Source organism: Lepisosteus platostomus, chromosome 9 (assembly GCF_059453375.1).
Source record: "Lepisosteus platostomus isolate fLepPlt1 chromosome 9, fLepPlt1.hap1, whole genome shotgun sequence".
Taxonomy (NCBI): Eukaryota; Metazoa; Chordata; class Actinopteri; order Semionotiformes; family Lepisosteidae; genus Lepisosteus; species Lepisosteus platostomus.
Window position 1 is genome coordinate 61,525,554 of NC_142619.1, and position 17,146 is coordinate 61,542,699.

A 17,146-nucleotide genomic window follows, 5' to 3' on the forward strand; every position below is an offset into this window, starting at 1 on the left:
CACCCCCTCCCAAAAACAAATAACAAGCACACCTCCGAAACGGAGTGGAAAAAACAAGCAGACCAGGAAGTTATGGCTCAGCCCAACTGCCCTACAAACAGGGGCTCTTCGTCAACGGACGTCCAAAAGTTTGGGGGAGGGGATCCATTCCTGCACAGAGGCGAGTGTCCCACACCAGACACAGGGCTGCCCGCTCTCGGAAAGCAACGAGAACATGTCAGGATCACGCCAAGTAAGGAGATTCAGATGGAAACCAGGCGTGCTCCAGGTCTCTGCGGAACCGTCTGCGCCATGGCATGTTCCCTGTTCACTGCCTGCCAGATACACTGAACTGACAGCTGTTCTGGAGCTACGGGCCGTCACTGCACTTTAGTTGTCACAGGGTAGCCGACATTACAGACGTGCCCTTGTGCATGTCTGTAATTACTCCAGGCCTTAACTCGCCGACAAGCTCCCTGACATAAGGTGAAACGCAGTAAAGCGCGATGGTGTCAATAAGATCACTTTATTGGCCATATACAATTTCTTGCATTAGGAATTTGTCTTTTCACAGACCACAACAAGGGATAATCAAAGCAATGGGTGCTTATCACCTGCACCAAACAAAGGACTGGTGGAGAGAAGGGACTCCCCGATTGTAGCCCTTTCCAGAAAAAAAGAGGTTCTCATGATGCTTCACATGAAAGCTGTACTGTTTTCAGGAAGAAAAGGGTGACAAAAAGGTATGATATCTAATGGCATCAGGACACCCTCCAGGCATTGAGACACTCCATGTCATTTCAGACATGAAGGAGAGCGACACTGAAAATAACAGGAGAGGAATATCGAAAGCTTTGTAGTATTTCGCAGCATCTTTTAATGACATGCACCAGACTTAAACGACATGAGCGTTTGTTCATCAAAAAATGCCCTTGGAAACCAAGAACTTTTGTTTTGTTTCTGCTTATAAAATAGTTATGAGTTAAAGAGAGGCTGAAATTGATTAAAGTTTATTTTAATGTTTTTTTCACTAATCAAAGCACGATTCTCATATAAAGCCGTAGCGTTTGGGATAAACAGACATTTAATTAATGACATACTGTATGGTGAAGTGCTGTGCTGGATCTGACTCAGTGCTGTGCTCAAAACAGATGGCTCATGTGTTGGTATCACTTCAGCACACTAAACTCCTGGCTGTAGTTTGGACTGCTCTGTAGCTCTAAAACTCACCTCCCAGAAGCTATCGCTAGAGACATCTAACATGGAGTCATCGCAGGTACTCGACATCGTTGAGAGATGAAGCCAATCCCCTCCAAGTCCAGGAATCGTCTATCCCTGAAAAGTAAAACAGAAACACATATACTCAGGACCTGAACTGTGCACTGTGCACAAGGGTCCTCCTGCTGTCTTTTACCCTCACATTCCCCCTCCATCCCTCATTTCCCCTCACATCTGAAGAAACTCCAGAGTCTAAACTTTTAGTTTTCTTTTTCAACAGTGGAATTCATCATTATCTGTTCCGTTGCAGCCCTCGTGTTGACACGGCTCATGACTCGAACCCTGACCAGCTAGTGCTGTTATATTAGCCATATCACTAAGATCCAGCTGCAAACATATCAGGGAGCATCCAGACACAAGCTACACCTGCTACCTGTTATCTGAGCGACAAACTTTCACCACTGAACCTTCAGGATTCTTCAGCGCAGCTGCTGTATTCCATCATCTGTAATGAGCTGTCCGCTACAGCCACTTTCTAACGCCAACTCTGCAGAACTGACAGCTGCAAGCTATTCCAATAGCTTGGTGTATTCTTGAAAGAGCCCTGGACCCATGTGGCAGCTGTGCCACTAACCTTTTATCACACCAAATATTTTTAACAAACAGAGGGTCTACTTCAACCCTCACCCCTGGGCCTCACAAGATAGGACAGGAGGGGAAGTGTCTCTTTTGGGGGCCCGGCCTGCGCTTGCACCCCACCCAGCAGCAGGACAGTCTGCTCAGTCCTCCTGCTGCCCAGCAGGGGGCGTCTTGGCCAGTGTTTCACAACCCCTTTTTTGGCACCATTTACCAGTTCCCCAGGATCCTCTTTATTTGAGGAGCCGTGAGGGTAAAAAGAAAACAATGGCAGAAAACAATGAATCAATCCATCACTGCAGTGCTTCTCTGGCTCAGTGTGCAAGGCCCCAGCAGCACTGCTCCGAGGGCTACCGGCTTGCAAACAGGGGTCTTGGCCACAGGAGTGAAACTCACTCAACTCACGTTTGCCAAGAACGTCAGCTAAGTTAATAATTGGGCTTTTGTTTTCGGTAAATCATACAAAAATGCAACAAGACAGAGCAACAAGACACTGCAGCCTTCTGCTGATTAAGCCAGACCACCACCACCCTGTCCGGAAAGGGGTTCCTGTCTTTGCACACTTTTATCATTTCTCCCAGTGTCCACCTATGCGTTTTGTACGTCTTGTGTCTGTGGGGTGGGCTCTGCCTGTCATGAGACACACTTTGAGGGATGCCAGGAACTCTAATGAGCAGGGGAAGCAGGGAACAGGCTTCGAAGTACAAGAGCTCAGCCCCCAGGTTCTCAGCAGAACACGAAGAGCAGACGATTTCTCAGCATCGGCACAGAGATGAGCTTCCCCAGCGAGTCTGTTTCCTGGGGCAGCCGCTCAGAGTGGCATGTAGGAATGAAAACGGGAGTCAACAGCACAGCGCAAGGAATGCATGTGAGGAGACTGGGGAGAGAAGGCAGCTCTCCCCCCCCGCTTGGTGAAACACTCAGCCGCTTTTCATGGAGGTTTTGTGGGTTTGTGGAAAAAAAACGTAAGGAGGGAAGAGATTAAGATTTAATTCCCCGGTTGCCAGGAAAAAAATGAAAACATCACAAAAAAAAATGCAGAACAAAATGCCAAACCATGACAAGGAGCAGAACGGCCGTGGACCCCTGGGGGGCGTCACGTTCCAGGCCGCTGGAGCAGATGCAGGTCTTTCCTTCCTCAGGGGCCGATGGCGAATCCTGAGCCTCCCCACCTCCTGGAGCTCGGGACGGGGCCCGAGCGATGCATACTTTCCATAGGAAGTGATGAAAATTCCTGCCATTCTTTTGAAGGAAAACGAGCCTGGTACAGGTAGAGTAATTTAGCTCCCTTATCTCATCCCAATTCTCGATGAGGCTGGAGAGGGGGGAGGGGACGCTCAGCCGGAGCGGAGGCAGCGGGGCTAAGCAGGCAGCCCGAGGCGTTTTCTCCTCCCCGACGAGGAAAACAAACAACGGACAAGAGCCGCGCTCCAGGCATGCAGCAGCTTGCAGGGCAGCAGGGCTGTGCCTCCAGGATGCCACCGCGCACACTCGTCTCCTGTCACAGAGCCGCACACAAGAGAGAGCGAGAGAGGAGGGCTCAGACGAGCGCGGCACAGTCGCTTCTTCTCCGGGAGCTACTTTTAGCTCCCGTGCCGCGGAGGGGAAACTGGGTGGTGGAAGCGGCGCGCTCCGTCTCGGTTGTGGGGCGGATCGCCCAGATGGCAAGCGGTGCTGCACGGGCACACGCACGCCGCGAGGGAGGAGCTCCGGCCCATTCGAGCACAGCAGCCCCAGAGCTCCCCAGGCGGGTCGACAGGGGGCCAGACAACCAGGGATTCAGCAGGCAGCCTCCACTGTCAAAACTAGAACACAACAGAACTTACGTTTCTTTAGATCGAAACAAGGTGGCGCAGCGGTCAGCTTTGCTGTCACGCAGAACTGGGTCAATGGGTACTGTCTGTGTGGAGTTTGCAAGTTCTCCCCACATTTGTGAGGGCTTCCTCTGGGTTCTCCAGTTCTCCCTGCCACGGTCCAAAGTCTGGCATCTGGGAAAACTGACCCTGACGTGAGTCTGTGTGCGCTGGGATTTTGGAGGGAGCAGACAAGCAGATCAGAGGAGAATACAGAGCAGCATTAAGAACAGAGCTGAGAACCTTCAACATTTTTATAGAACAGAGCTTACATGACGAAATCACAGGATGAGATCTACACAGACAAGTAAGGCAGACGAAAAATGGATACAAGCTAAAAGGTGCAGTGTGGTAACAAAGTGACGATAAAATAACGGCAGCAGAAGAATTAATCAAAAGCCTTTACTTTACCCAAGACTGAACAGGACACCTCAGAAGTTTCAGAGTTAAACTGAGAATAGGGACAACATTTTTTATGTCGAAATACTGTGCGCACTCGGGAGCTAATGGCACTTGGTACAGCTGCAGTCTTTCCTTCAACATATAAGGGGATAAAGTGCACAAAATGGAATTTACATTCCAGCCAAGAATAAAGTCACTTAACTCCTTTGTTACTGCAGCAGGTCTGACCCTTCTACCCTGCTTTCAGCTTTCTCTGGGCTTTGAAGGTTTTAATTATAAGGTGCATTTGGCTTTTTAAAACAAAAAGCACAAACGCAGGCGGAACCCTTCGTGAGCTGCAGACTCAGCCCAGATAAAACGCAGCACATAAAGATTTATAACTGTATGGCTAAATATAGTTCAAATACCAGGCTTTGACCAAACTACCACCCGGGGAGCCCAGAGACAGCTCATTTCGGTGGCATAATAACACAGCCTGGGCCGGTGCTCCTTCTAAACACAGCCTTTGTGTGATAGCGCCTCTTGCCTGAGGCCGAGACCAGGGCTCAGTCTGCAGCACGAAGCCCTCTGTGTCGCAACCTGACCATCAAAACAGGAATAACGTGGCAGCAAACAGGCTTCAGGAGAGGCTGTGGGTCCGGCGTGTTCGCCCCGTGCAGAGGAGAAGCCGTCTCGCGGGCGAGGCTGACAGAGGGGCAGCACAGGGCCGGGGGCTGGCATCTTCTTGCTCTCCTGACCCACTCCCTGATGAAAGCACAGCGAGCATCACCGCAGACAGAGCCAGTATTCTGGGGAGTAAGCTGGCCTTACAGAGCAGCAGGAAAACCACTCAGTGTTGTTTTGCATGCCCTGCTGCATTCCTTCAGAGCTGCATGCCTTTTGCCAGAGAGTAAACTTGGCTAATACCATAGTCCAAGGTGTACACATGCCTCACGGATAAGCATAGACAGTTATGCAATATGCTCTAAAGGAACAACATGCCTGACTTTTCTGTAGAGATACATTTGGACAGCACAGCGCTATACCTGCTTTATCAATCCAGAAACCAAAGCTAACCCCCCTGAGATGCATGTTAAGAAACACAGTGAGTCTCTAAAGTATCTTTAAAACCTGCAGGCACTGCCTTCAATGCATCGTAAAAAAATGAAAGAAATACTATGCTACGAAGATATCCATTTTGACACTCAACAGCAGTTTGAGTCATGTAAAGAGAAAAACAATTCCCCTACAAGACACTTAAATCCTAGCAAAATTTGAAGCTTTAAAAGCAACACCAAAAATCCTTACTCAGTTGTTTAATGACAGCAAGTAGTGAGTGCCGAGATTACAGTATAGACAAGAACCACATCAGTGACATTTCTCTCACTCTTTTCAGACTCGTACACATCCTTGCATTCCCCAAGAATCGGGCTGAGCAAGCACTCCACATGGTAATTCGGTGCACACAGGCCGAAAGTGGTATAAAATGACTCACAAATCCACCAACTAAGTCAAAACTGAAATGCACATCGCAAAACATCCGTGGGAGGCCTGCAGCTTTCCGTCCAGAGGCAGGAGTGAACCCCAGCTCATCACTGCAGCACCAGGCTCTGTGGGCAAACCCGCAACCCAGAGTCACCCTCCATCAGTGCCGCTGTGGAAACAACGGGAACAGAGGGCCACCTGCATACACAACTGCGCCCCCACATTCCAGAAACGAGTGGAAAGCAGCGCCTGGAATATCTATTGTTCGTGCCACGGTACGACAATACAGCAGTGTTCCACATCAAAACAAAAGGGCTCCGTGTGACAAGAACCGACCTTTCCGTGACAATCTCATTAAAACGCACCGTTTAATCAGAAATCAACAAGCTTTTCGATCTTCTGAACAAACCACTCCTCCCCAGCCACGCCAGGCTCGGCTTTCAGCTTCTGTTCATCCCGTGGTTAATATTTCAGCGGGATTCCAAAAGGAGCTCAAAAGCCACAAGCCTGCTCTAGCTGCAGCTGCAGTTCTGCATCTTGAGCCCCAGAGCAGAAACCCTGCAGGGCGTCGCGGCAGCAGTGCGCTCCGTTCAAGTGTGGGCAAGACGTCAAACTCATCAAGTCCCACTTCATGTTGTCGGACTTTCCCGTCAGTTCAGTTCATTCATTCATTTACCCCCACTGATGTCCGAGAATAAGCTCAGAATCCAGGACCAGTCAAAGTGCATGTTGGGGGTGAGATGAGAATAATTAGCAGGTAAGGATGATAGAAGTGAATTGTCTGTAGTGCACACAGTCACAGGCACTTTACCGTGCCAGGCACCATGGCAGAACCAGGTCTGCACTGCACAGTCCCCACCGCCGAGAGAGAGACAGACTTGCTGTTGTGTGGCAGAAGTGCAGATACAAAGCGCAGGCCCTTTCAGACCCTTGCGGACCCCTGCAGACTGGATGAACAACTCGTCTGAGGCATCGATCGCCGCTGCAAGGAAAGAAGACAAGGAACCAAACCAACTGAGAAGGCCAGGAACACGAAGCCGTCTGTTTGCGCCGCCCAGGGTGCAAGGCTTGCGTTTCGCTGAACGAGCTCTTGCCAGCACCCAGCTCCCAGCCGCCGGGCGGTCGCACGGCTCCCGAGTGCTCAGGCAGCGCAGCGGCACGGCCGAGCGCAAGCAGGAGGCACGGCGCGGTTAGCTCAGCCTTCCTGGCTTCACCCGCTTTCCTGCTGGATGCCACCGAGCTGTATTCGACCCAGCAACAAACAAGCTGACTCAGAAAACATTTCATCACATCCTTTCAGGCGTTCAGAAACTAGTGACCGGGTTGGGGAGGGAATTTCCAGCCTGATACGCCAACACCCGACAGCACCGGCGCATGCAGGGTGGCTAATCAGAGAGTGGCCGGTTTAGAAAAACAACTGCAGTCAAACATGTCTCCTTAATTACTGGACATTACCGCTCGGGACTTCTATCTTCTAACACCTTTCGTGCATTCAAATCAACTTTTTGACGCACATTGCAGGAAGGCAGGAACTCATGCTACTTTTCTATTTAAAGAAGAGCACAAAAATAGCTCCGATGTCTAAGCAATATGAGAATGTAATATGGCGTCGATCACATGTGTTTTGTGGAAAGCTGGGGGAGACAAATATCACTTGTGTGAGGGGCATTTTGGAATTACAAACTAAAGTGGTGCTGTAACGTCACCCTGAACCCCAAAACAGAAAACATTCTCTCTAGATAATGTCTTAAAATATCCGCTTTAGAAATCGGACCATTGTTCTACTTCAAAATCACTACCTATAGCCTCCCACTAACAGACTGGCCTGAAGTGACCTCAGGCCACACATTTCCTTCATTGTTCCACTGTTGGTTCTGAAGAAGTGTGTCGAATACTGGAATCAGATCCACTCCGAGTCGCCCCTGTTCAAGACTAAAGAGATTCAGCTCCTGCACCCTGTCACTGTAGTTCATCCCCTTGATCCCAAGAATGCATCTGGTTGCTCTTCTCTGGACTGATTCTAGAGCAGCGATATCTTTCCTACGACCAAAACTGTACACAACATTCTAAACAAAGCTTATAGATTAAACATCCTTCTCACTGATGAACACACATAGAATTTGTTTTCTGGAGATATATATATATTTCTTTAAGAGGAGGAAATTTGAGTCCCCCTGCCATCTGGTAGTTAGTGGGGCATCGGCTTCAACTTCACGACTGGGCAGCTTCTTCCCGATACGACAGGGTTAAGAGGTCGGAAACATCAAAATGTTAGAAGTACAGTATAACACAACATATGGCAATGCAGTTACCAGAAGTGCAAAGTGTCTCTTTAAGGCAGCAATCTGGAGGACTTTAGAATTGTAACTAGAAGGTGGTGGGTTCATATCCCAGGTGAAACACAGGTGTCATACCCTTGAGCAAGGCGCTTTGCTCAGACTGCTCCAGGAAAATGCCCGGATATATAAATGTGTACAAATGTAAGCTACTCTGCATAACAGTGTCAAATAAATGGAAAGTTATAATCTTTTACAGTACGTCACCGGAGAGAAAGCCAGTTCAGTTTTTGGTATTCTGCTGTGTTTATAAAAAGAACTAGGGTCAAAGTTTAATACTTTTGGCAAACCATTTCTGTCTTAGCCTTAATGCTCTCTTTAAGTCACAGATGCATTCCTCACGAAGAGGATCAGACTCTGCAAACTCAGTTTAGTTTATAAAACAACACTGTGGTTTAGATTTTGCTGTTCCAAACTCAGATCATCAGCTGCTGTCGTACGTCTGTCTTTGAGAGTCAGTCTAATTTAAACAGACAGTGCTTCTGGATACCGATGAAAATTTTTGGTGTCATTTTCATTTATTGATTCATTCCCCACTGACAGTGAATCACTTTTATTGGTGAAAGTGTTGAGCTGGCACAGGTGATATGGTTCTTTAACCTGCTCAGTGTTAAGCCTAGTGAAAATCAAAATGGGAAAGAAAGTAACCGATATGCTCCGCTTATAAAGACAAAAACACTTTTACATCACTGGTATGTTGAGAGCACTTCAGGTGGACTCAACAGCATCGGAGCCACGTCCTGCTCAGTGAGAGACCACCCTGTTGACCACATGAGCAGCAAGGATGGTGGAGACAAGCAGAACAATATGCGATGTGTTTGGCAAAAAGCACCAATCGAAGAGGAAGTCCATGCATGATGGTCTGGACCGGAGTGTTACTATACACCTCCACTTGCAAAGAGCGATAGCAACTGACTGCAAGGCATTACATTGATTAAGTCCTGGGAGCCCACGTACTGCTTTTCCCTTGGAGCTCACCCTAACGTGACGCCGTTAAGGCAAAACTGACAATCCTGCTTCAGCACCTCGCTGATTTCCTCACCCTCGTCGCAGGCTGTTCGAGCGCGGGACGGTCTCTGAACCGCCGGTGGGCAGGACGGGGACCAGTGCTACTTGCTGCCTCTGCGCCACTGGAGCTGAACTGGCGGCGCTCACTGTACTCCACCTGCCTGGTCACCGACTCTGCCTTCTGGCTTCCACCGCTGAGCAAACACAGGCGAAGGGCCAGCGAAAACAGGTAGGTGGACACCTTCCGTTACAGCGGTGTGCGTCATCACAAAACAGCTCAAAGAGAGATCTCCTGGAACCCCTCTGCTGCAAAAGCGGTCCTGCATTAGAAACTTCACCACCTTGCAGCCCGTCGGCATCTTGTCTCTAAAGCTCAGCAAGGCTGGGCCTGGTCAGTACTGGGATGGGAGACTTGTTTGCTGCTGTAGGTGGTGCCGGTGGACCAGAACTTCCAAACCAGCGTTCCACTGAGGTGGCAGGAGGTGCCATCCTTTAGGTCAGACTTCAAACCGTGGCTCTGACTGCTTGCTCTACGGGGCTCCCATGGTATCGTTCACAAGAGTGGAGGCGATAATCACAGGTAAACCCGACTCTGGGCTTTTACAATTTGACCCCCCTCAAGTTCCCCCTCAGTTCCACTTGTGAAAACCTTCCCTCTCCTCTCCACCGGCTCGGCTGTGCAGCGGGACTGCAGGAGCAGGATGACTCCGGGTGGCTGCTGCTCTCCAGTGGTGGAGATGGTCTCCTCCTATGTGTGAAGTACTTTGTCGTATTCCGGGATGGAAATAATTCCTTGATTATATACTGATAGAAAAAAGAAATGCAACATTTTCTGGAATGAGAATACTATAGTTTTAGCTTGTGTACTTTCAATTTGTTTTAAACCCTCTGACCAGCAATACAGCTTGTGCAGTGAGGCACTGCAACTTGCCCATCACATGAAAGCTCGTAAGGTGCACTTTGACCCAATGAGGTCCAGGTGGAACAATGCCTGATCAGGTCCCCTTTAAAAAGGCCTTCATAAAAAAAAGCTTAGGTCACTGCAAGAAAAAGGCCACACTTAGTCAGTTTTCTGTGCATTCCATAATGCCTTGAATGTCACCAGAAGCAAGGGAGAGGGCCACTGGCATGCTGCAGGCAGGCATGTCATGTGCCAGCGTTGCCAGACACTACGGAGTGAGCCGCTCCACTGTGTCCCACGGGTGGCAGGACAGATGACCGTCCAAGATCCGGTCGCCCTCGAGTGACCACACCAGAGCAGGACCGACACATCAGACGGGTCCATCTGAGAGATCGTTTCAGATCTGCAACCTGTCCTGCTGCGGAAACTGCTGGCAGACACAATGCCCGCCCCAGTGACAGGACAGTGACGTGTCAGAGATGTCAAGCAGTGGAGGCTGCAAGAGGCGGTCACACATGATACTGCAAGGACTGCAAGACAACTCTTGTTAATGTTCACAGTTCTTTCCTGTTTTTGTTGTTGTACTGTTTTGTTTTCCTATTATTCTCATTTGTTTATTGTTATTTCAGCAATGAAGGTTGAAATTTCAGTCCAACAACAAGTGCTGTGTTTCATTTTTCCATCAGTATATATACAGTATATGGCACTAATCAGCTATAAAACTTGAGAAGAGGAGACAATCTGTGATCCAAACAGTTGTGGGAGTATGGAACAAGCTGCCCAAGCCATATTGTTAAAGCTTTTAAACCAGCTTGTTTCAAGAAACAGTTGGGTGGGACCCTTGGAATGGTCAGGTACTAGCAACCACACAGACCTAAACTTGATAGAAACTGATTAAAAGTACATAGACCACACACAGACAACAGAGCACATACAGCTGAGCATTAAACAAATAAGACCTTTCAGAGGACAAAACGGACAAGCAACGAAAAGCACTGTCTGGTATTTTGTGCTCTTTCCAGTCATAAACAAAGATCTTGGGCTACTCAGTATAAACTAAACTATTGCTTAGTGGTATGAGACAATACATTCTTTTTCCTGTGCTTCAGTTTTAGCCTGTGAAAACACTGTGCTGTAATCTGTACAATCCTAATCTTCAGTTAATGCAACGACCTTGCTTGAGGTTACAGTGTAATGCTTAACCCACGCAGCATTGATTTACCAAACTCTAACTTGCGAAATGAAAAATAACTCTGAGATATGAACTTCTCACTTGTGAGCCAATGTCAGGAGTATTTTTTTAAAAAAAAACATGCAATAAATCAGGAATTCCTCTATTACAAAACTAAGACAAAGGTGGAATAAACATTTTTAAAAACCTAATCATCATATGTGTTTGGCACCCAAAAATGGTGACTCAAGGCTTCCAACTCTGCACAAACAGTGATAATTCATCTTCGTGGAATTTAACCTCCTGGTGTACATTCCCTCAGCTAAACGGTCAGTGCTATACAAATGGTTACCTGTAGGCACGCTGTGCGTCTCTGGAGCCTGACTTACATGCCAGTTACTTTGTTCATGACATCTGTGACCAGCATTGAAGAAGCAGAGAAGGTAAGGGCTGTGGACATACAGCGTTTTGTAAGGGTATTGCTGGTGCCCATTTAGAAAGGTACTCAGACATTCAGAATGCGTCAGTGAAATACATAAAACTGTTTGAACGGCTACAAAACGGGAAGTCTCTTGAGATAAGTGTTAGCCAAATGATTTCTAATACACCTTCACGGATACTTAAATACGGAGGTAATTTTGTCTGAACGCCAGGCAGCGGAAGTTAAGAGTGCAACATGGACTTCTGAGCGGCGTAACATCAGAATACACATCACCTTGCGTGACGTACTGTACATCTGCGAGCAAAACAAATGACATTTTAAAAACCGGAGAATCAAAGAATCCAAACAGCATTCTCGAAATAATCTGCAGCAGATAAAACAGGGCCGAGGGAACTGGCAGTAGAGACACGGGTTAAAGAAACACCTGCCCACAGGTGACGGCCTCTCCTCCCAGCAGGTGGGCTGCGGGACTGGGTTTCAGCAGCGCCCCCCCTCGTGCCGGCAGGCTCGCGCCGACTCTGTGAACCGCGGTGTTGCTCTCCCGTTTGCGGAGCCGCGCCATTCCCCCACTTCCCCCTGCATCGGCGTCGGCGGGGGTCCCGCCCTCTTGCAGACCACCGCGGTGGCCCCCTCGCAATCCCACCCCGCCCCCACCGGGGCAACTGGCCCACAACGGGCCCACAACGGCCCCACAACGGGCCCACAACGGGCCCACAACGGGCCCACAACGGGCCCACAACGGGCCCCGTCACCTGCAATCTGAGTCATCTCCCCGCGAACTCACCTCCATTACACCAGCCCCGGCTATGCTTATAAACAAGGCTAAACACAGCATTCCTCTTTCAGATCCCACTTATCCTTTCTGCAGGACAGAAGGCGGCACACAACACGCTAGCTCACTCACAAAGGCACCCCCTCCCGCTCTCAGGCTTTCCCCCCAGCTGACCTGGACGGGGCACCAACACCCTTCACTGTCCGGAACGCCACAGGCAGCAGCAGAAGGTAGGGAGGGGTAAAAGAATAAAACAAAAATGTACTTTAAAAAAAAAACACAGCTTTTCTGGAAGGTTATTTTTCTCACGTTTATCATTCAGGAGGAATTCGGGAATTGAAAGGTCTGGCCGTGAAATACGCCTCATTAAGACCTGATCTGATATTGTACGGCAGAACTACCCCTCATACCAGGCCGGCATTCACAGGCGATATGAAATGTGTTTTTATTTTTTAATTCCAGGGTATTGAGTGTTCTAAAATAGCACACGCTGAAATACTCCACTGGGACGGTATTTTGGAACTGTGTTGTCATGTAGGAATGTTACGCAATGCAAACAAGAGCCTTGTTCAGAAGGCTTGTCTCAGCTAGTCCCCTCCTCGGGTTTCACCGTATTCTAAGGAAGGCTGATCAAGGGGTTTGCGCCGCCGTCCTCGTTACACTTGTTAAGAGTGGCGAAAACACACCATGAGCAAACCAGTTTCCCCGATTCCAACAGTAACACACAATTAAACCAAGGTGGCTCCACAGGACAGTGAGGCAGAACATACAATCCCAGAAATATCGTGCTGTAAATGATTAACTTGTTTTTTCACAAAGTATTTCTCATGCTCAGTAAGAACAAAAAAACAATACATCAAGCACTTTTTAATACTACAGTTTTCATGTCATAATATTTTTTATCTCATGCATACAACTTCCTCTTTCCAGCTCTACCATTTCACTATCTATAGATTCTGAACGGACATTACAGAATGCGTTTTTTAATAACGCACACCCTAGAGATACAGAAGCACACACTAGCACCTGGGTGGGTAATCCTGGACCTGGGCGGACAGTGTCTGCAGGTTTTCATCCAAACTCAGCTTTTAATAACCTAGATCAGCTCATTATTGATTTAATAGCACCAATGTTGTAACTTCTCCCAACCCTTCAGGTGCTGGTGCTTTGAAGAGACTGACCCTCCAGGACCGGGACTGGACGGCCCTGCTACAGACACACACTGACCCTCCAGGACCAGGACTGGACGGCCCTGCTACAGACACACACTGACCCTCCATGACCAGGACTAGACAGCCCTGCTACAGACACACTGACCCTCCAGGACCGGGACTGGACGGCCCTTCTACAGACACACTGACCCTCTAGGACCAGGACTGGACACTCCTGCTACAGACACACTGACCCTCCAGGACCAGGACTGGACACTCCTGCTACAGACACACTGACCCTCCAAGACCAGGACTGGACACTCCTGCTACAGACACACTGACCCTCCAGGACCAGGACTGGACACTCCTGCTACAGACACACTGACCCTCCAGGACCAGGACTGGACACTCCTGCTATAGACACACTGACCCTCCAGGACCAGGACTGGACAGCCCTGCTACAGACACACAGGCCCTCCAGGACCGGGACTGGACAGTCCCATTGTCTTTCTCCGCCCTAACATGTCCACAGTCACTGGTCTCTTTCCAAACTACCCTGCTTTGACTGGAGCTGGGCAGATGCCTGGCACCGGTGTGACCCTGCGAAACAGCCCGACTCTTAGGAGCCTGACCACTAACAGGGTTATCCATGCCATCCAGCTATGGCAGTCAGACAGCACCCCCTAGTGGTGGGGGCAGCTTGAATCAGACCTGATAGCTTCCAGTCCATAGCCTGAAGCCAGCTGTCTCACCTACAGGCGAGGGCTGACAAGCCCATTGGAGTATGTTTAATATGTCTTTCACGCGTGTCAACCGATACGCAATAACACACGTTCGCGCCGTCCCAAAGGAGGCTGTCACCAGAAGAGCCGACGGTCAACTCGATGTGGGCAAAGACCTTGGATTCCCGAAGGAACGGCAATGACCTCGAGGCAATGAGGTCAATCAAGCAGCAATTCAACCTTCCAACAACCCTGAACCGTCACTGTACTCGCAGCGATAAGGCAGAGAAGCCTGTCCAATCACAACACTACTTCGCAAGCCGTTAGAGATCCCTCATGTACTGTACATTTCAACACAGGCCTCCAACAGACAGTGCTGGAATAAGTGCACGCTTACGATTTCACCCTAAAGCAACTTCTCAAATCTATTTCCGGGGTTTCCTGTAAAAGTTTTGAAAAGATTCTTGAGTTTCATAGAAACCACTAAAAGCAGGAACTGTTTGCAGCTGCCTGGTATTAAGAACATGACACATCAAGCTGTATGTCACATTATTTTAAACACTCTCTCATGTACTCTATTCCAATATTGCCAATTTTGCGAACGGACGTTTTTTTATACAAAGCAGCAGACTCTGTGTCCAGTTGTACAGCCAGGGCATTTTACTGGAGCAGTCCAAGTTAATGACCTCACTCAAAGGTACAACAACGGTCTCGGACCTGGTATTGTACTTGAACCCACAACCTTCCAGTTCGGTAGCAGTATTTCTTAAGGAGCAGCTGCATTCTCAGGCAGTCTCAGACTGCTAAACATACTCCGACATGCTAGTGGTATTATGTTTTAATAATATCAAGGTGTTGTTTTACAGTATGCATGCATTATTCAGTAGGAACTGTTGTATTTTATTTATATGTGGCTGACACTTTTACCCAAAACAACTAATATACACAAATTCCTCTAGGAGAGAATTCCTCTAAGGGAGAACCTTATTGCAGCAATAGGCACAGAGACACTTGGGATTTGAACCCACAACCTAGATCCCCAGCGCCCTACCTCGACTCCACACCGTTCCCTACTAGACGCTTGGGAAGGCGGTACTGGAAAGTAAAACAGGCTTTCAGCACTATTTCAAAACAGCGCTACTTACAACAGAGTGCGAAGAACCAAAAAAAAAACAGTTCCCGTGCTCGCTGCCTTCTAGTCATTGAAAAAAAGATCCAGCCTTCGAGTTAAAGACGGAGTGCTGCCCCACCCGACCCACGGAGAGACTCGTCAGGCAGCACGGTCTCTCCCGCAGGCGCATCTCCGAGCAATCACTTTCCACAGAGCTGCACGGCTCTCAGAGAGCGGGGATGAAGGGGGTAGCTGTAGCCTCTTTAAAGGCTTCCAGCCCCGGGCATCCCCTCACCGCTATCACACGGATGCCCTTGGGCGTCGTGAAGAGCCCGAACACGTATTTACACGGGCAGCGTGTCTCTGGAACAGGAGAGCAAAGAACTACGAGGAAGAATTCGCCCCCCTGCGTTATAAAAACAGCCACCCCTTATTTGTGCACAAAATCAGGTCCCGTAATTCCCTGCTGGTTAGATTAAAGAGTTTAGTCGCCGAATAACAAGCGAAGTTTGCGTGTTGTCTTAAAGAATAGACTCATTATTCACACGTATAGAGGAATGCCTTTTCAGCGGGGTGATTTCCTGAAAAGTAATACACCACCCAAACGACGGAAGCATAACTTAAATCATTATCGTATTTCTGAGAGTTCCACGTTGTCAAAAAAAAGTAAAGAAAAAGTTTTTTTTTAAAAAAAACAAAGTCTGAAGCAAGGGACTAGTCTGCGCCGAGCACTACCGTCACTGCTCGAAAGTTTTCGCTGTCTGTCGATGGAAAGAAAAAAAACCTTTTCAAGTTCTTTCCTGACATTATGCATCAAATACATCATAAAACACCCCCCTCGCCCTTCCCACGTACAGATTAAGTGAAGTCTCCGGGCTGTTACACAGTTACAGCGAGTTCACCTCCTGCGCCGCGACTCCGAGTCAAACTACAGCTCCGCGTTTCTCAACTACCCGCAAACAGCGACTGTCAGGGGGAAAGCGTGGCATTCTTCCTTTACCTTAAAACTGCGATTTCCCCTGCCAAAGCAACGCGGTTTCGAGACCGTAGCTTCTCTCTCCTGCGGCGTTTCCTGCTTTTTCCCTTTTCTGGTCAGCTCCTGTCACGGCCCGAGACTGGGAGCGGCGCGCCTCTCTGACGTCACAACCCCGCACCCAGAAGTTTTCTGCCGAGGGAACTTTTTCTGCCGGCGTGACGTCACCTCGGGCCCCGACTGGACACACGTGGAGGCTCGTCTAGGGGCAGCGCCGCGCTGCAAGGTCTCCTCAATGTCAGGCGAAGGAAGGAGCTGCAGTCGCAGGCCGGGAAAAACCTGTGCCTTCACACCGTTTTCCGTGCCCGTGGTCTAGCTGTAACGGTACGCTATCATTTCCAGGAAGCCCTATGATCTTGTCTTATTTCCTGCCCGAATCGCTAGGAAAAGTCCATAAAAAGGCGCAGAAGATTTTGGATGACTGCGGGGGTAACAGCAACTTTTAACTGGAGAAGGGTTGTTTCGGTCTGTCTGGGTAAATCTTAAAAAACGATCGTCTTCCGTAGAGCTCACCCCGCGACACGCAGGCTGAAAAACGTTCCTGTGCGCCCTCCCCACCCATTCTCATTGCCAGACTCGGTAACTCGACGTTTCAATTCGAACCAATACTTACAAAGGAGAATTGAAAGTACAATCACGCCGGCATTTCCCATTTCCCCCCGACTTTTTAACTTCCGCATATCGGTTGCGGTGGTTGGGTTTCGTTTACTGTATAGAACAGGTTGAGATCCCCGCACACGGGCATTCCCCAAGACTGGGACGTTTTAAAATTAAAACCATCCCGGACAGCAGATAGAAGAAGCGTACTATTTTAGGGATGACCCTGACAACTCAGAATTAGATCTCTGAGCTAGCTAAGGGATTTCTGGACTAGCTCAGATTACATTTCAGAGATACCAGGACTTTATATTCATACAGACGAACGAGTACAAATTGAAGCACAGCAC

General features: G+C 48.8%; 1 protein-coding gene across 8 annotated transcripts in view; it reads right to left on the bottom strand.

The window, feature by feature from the left end:
• The window catches only part of pacsin2 (protein kinase C and casein kinase substrate in neurons 2), a 31,279-nt gene extending 14,519 nt beyond the window's left edge, over positions 1-16,760 (bottom strand). Inside the window, exons 1-3 of one of the 8 annotated variants that reach the window (XM_088646028.1) lie at positions 16,167-16,760; positions 3,660-3,856; positions 1,210-1,314 (exon numbers count right to left, since the gene is read on the bottom strand). In XM_088646028.1, the coding sequence (XP_088502154.1) occupies positions 1,210-1,266 (57 nt within the window). In that variant the 5' untranslated portion in view covers positions 1,267-1,314; positions 3,660-3,856; positions 16,167-16,760. Of the gene's footprint in view, positions 1-1,209; positions 1,315-3,659; positions 3,857-5,562; positions 6,579-15,200; positions 15,765-16,021; positions 16,145-16,166 lie in introns of those variants that run through there. The other 7 variants (XM_088646034.1, XM_088646027.1, XM_088646035.1 and 4 more) reach the window with 7 other exon arrangements.
• Positions 16,761-17,146: the final 386 nt, after the last annotated feature.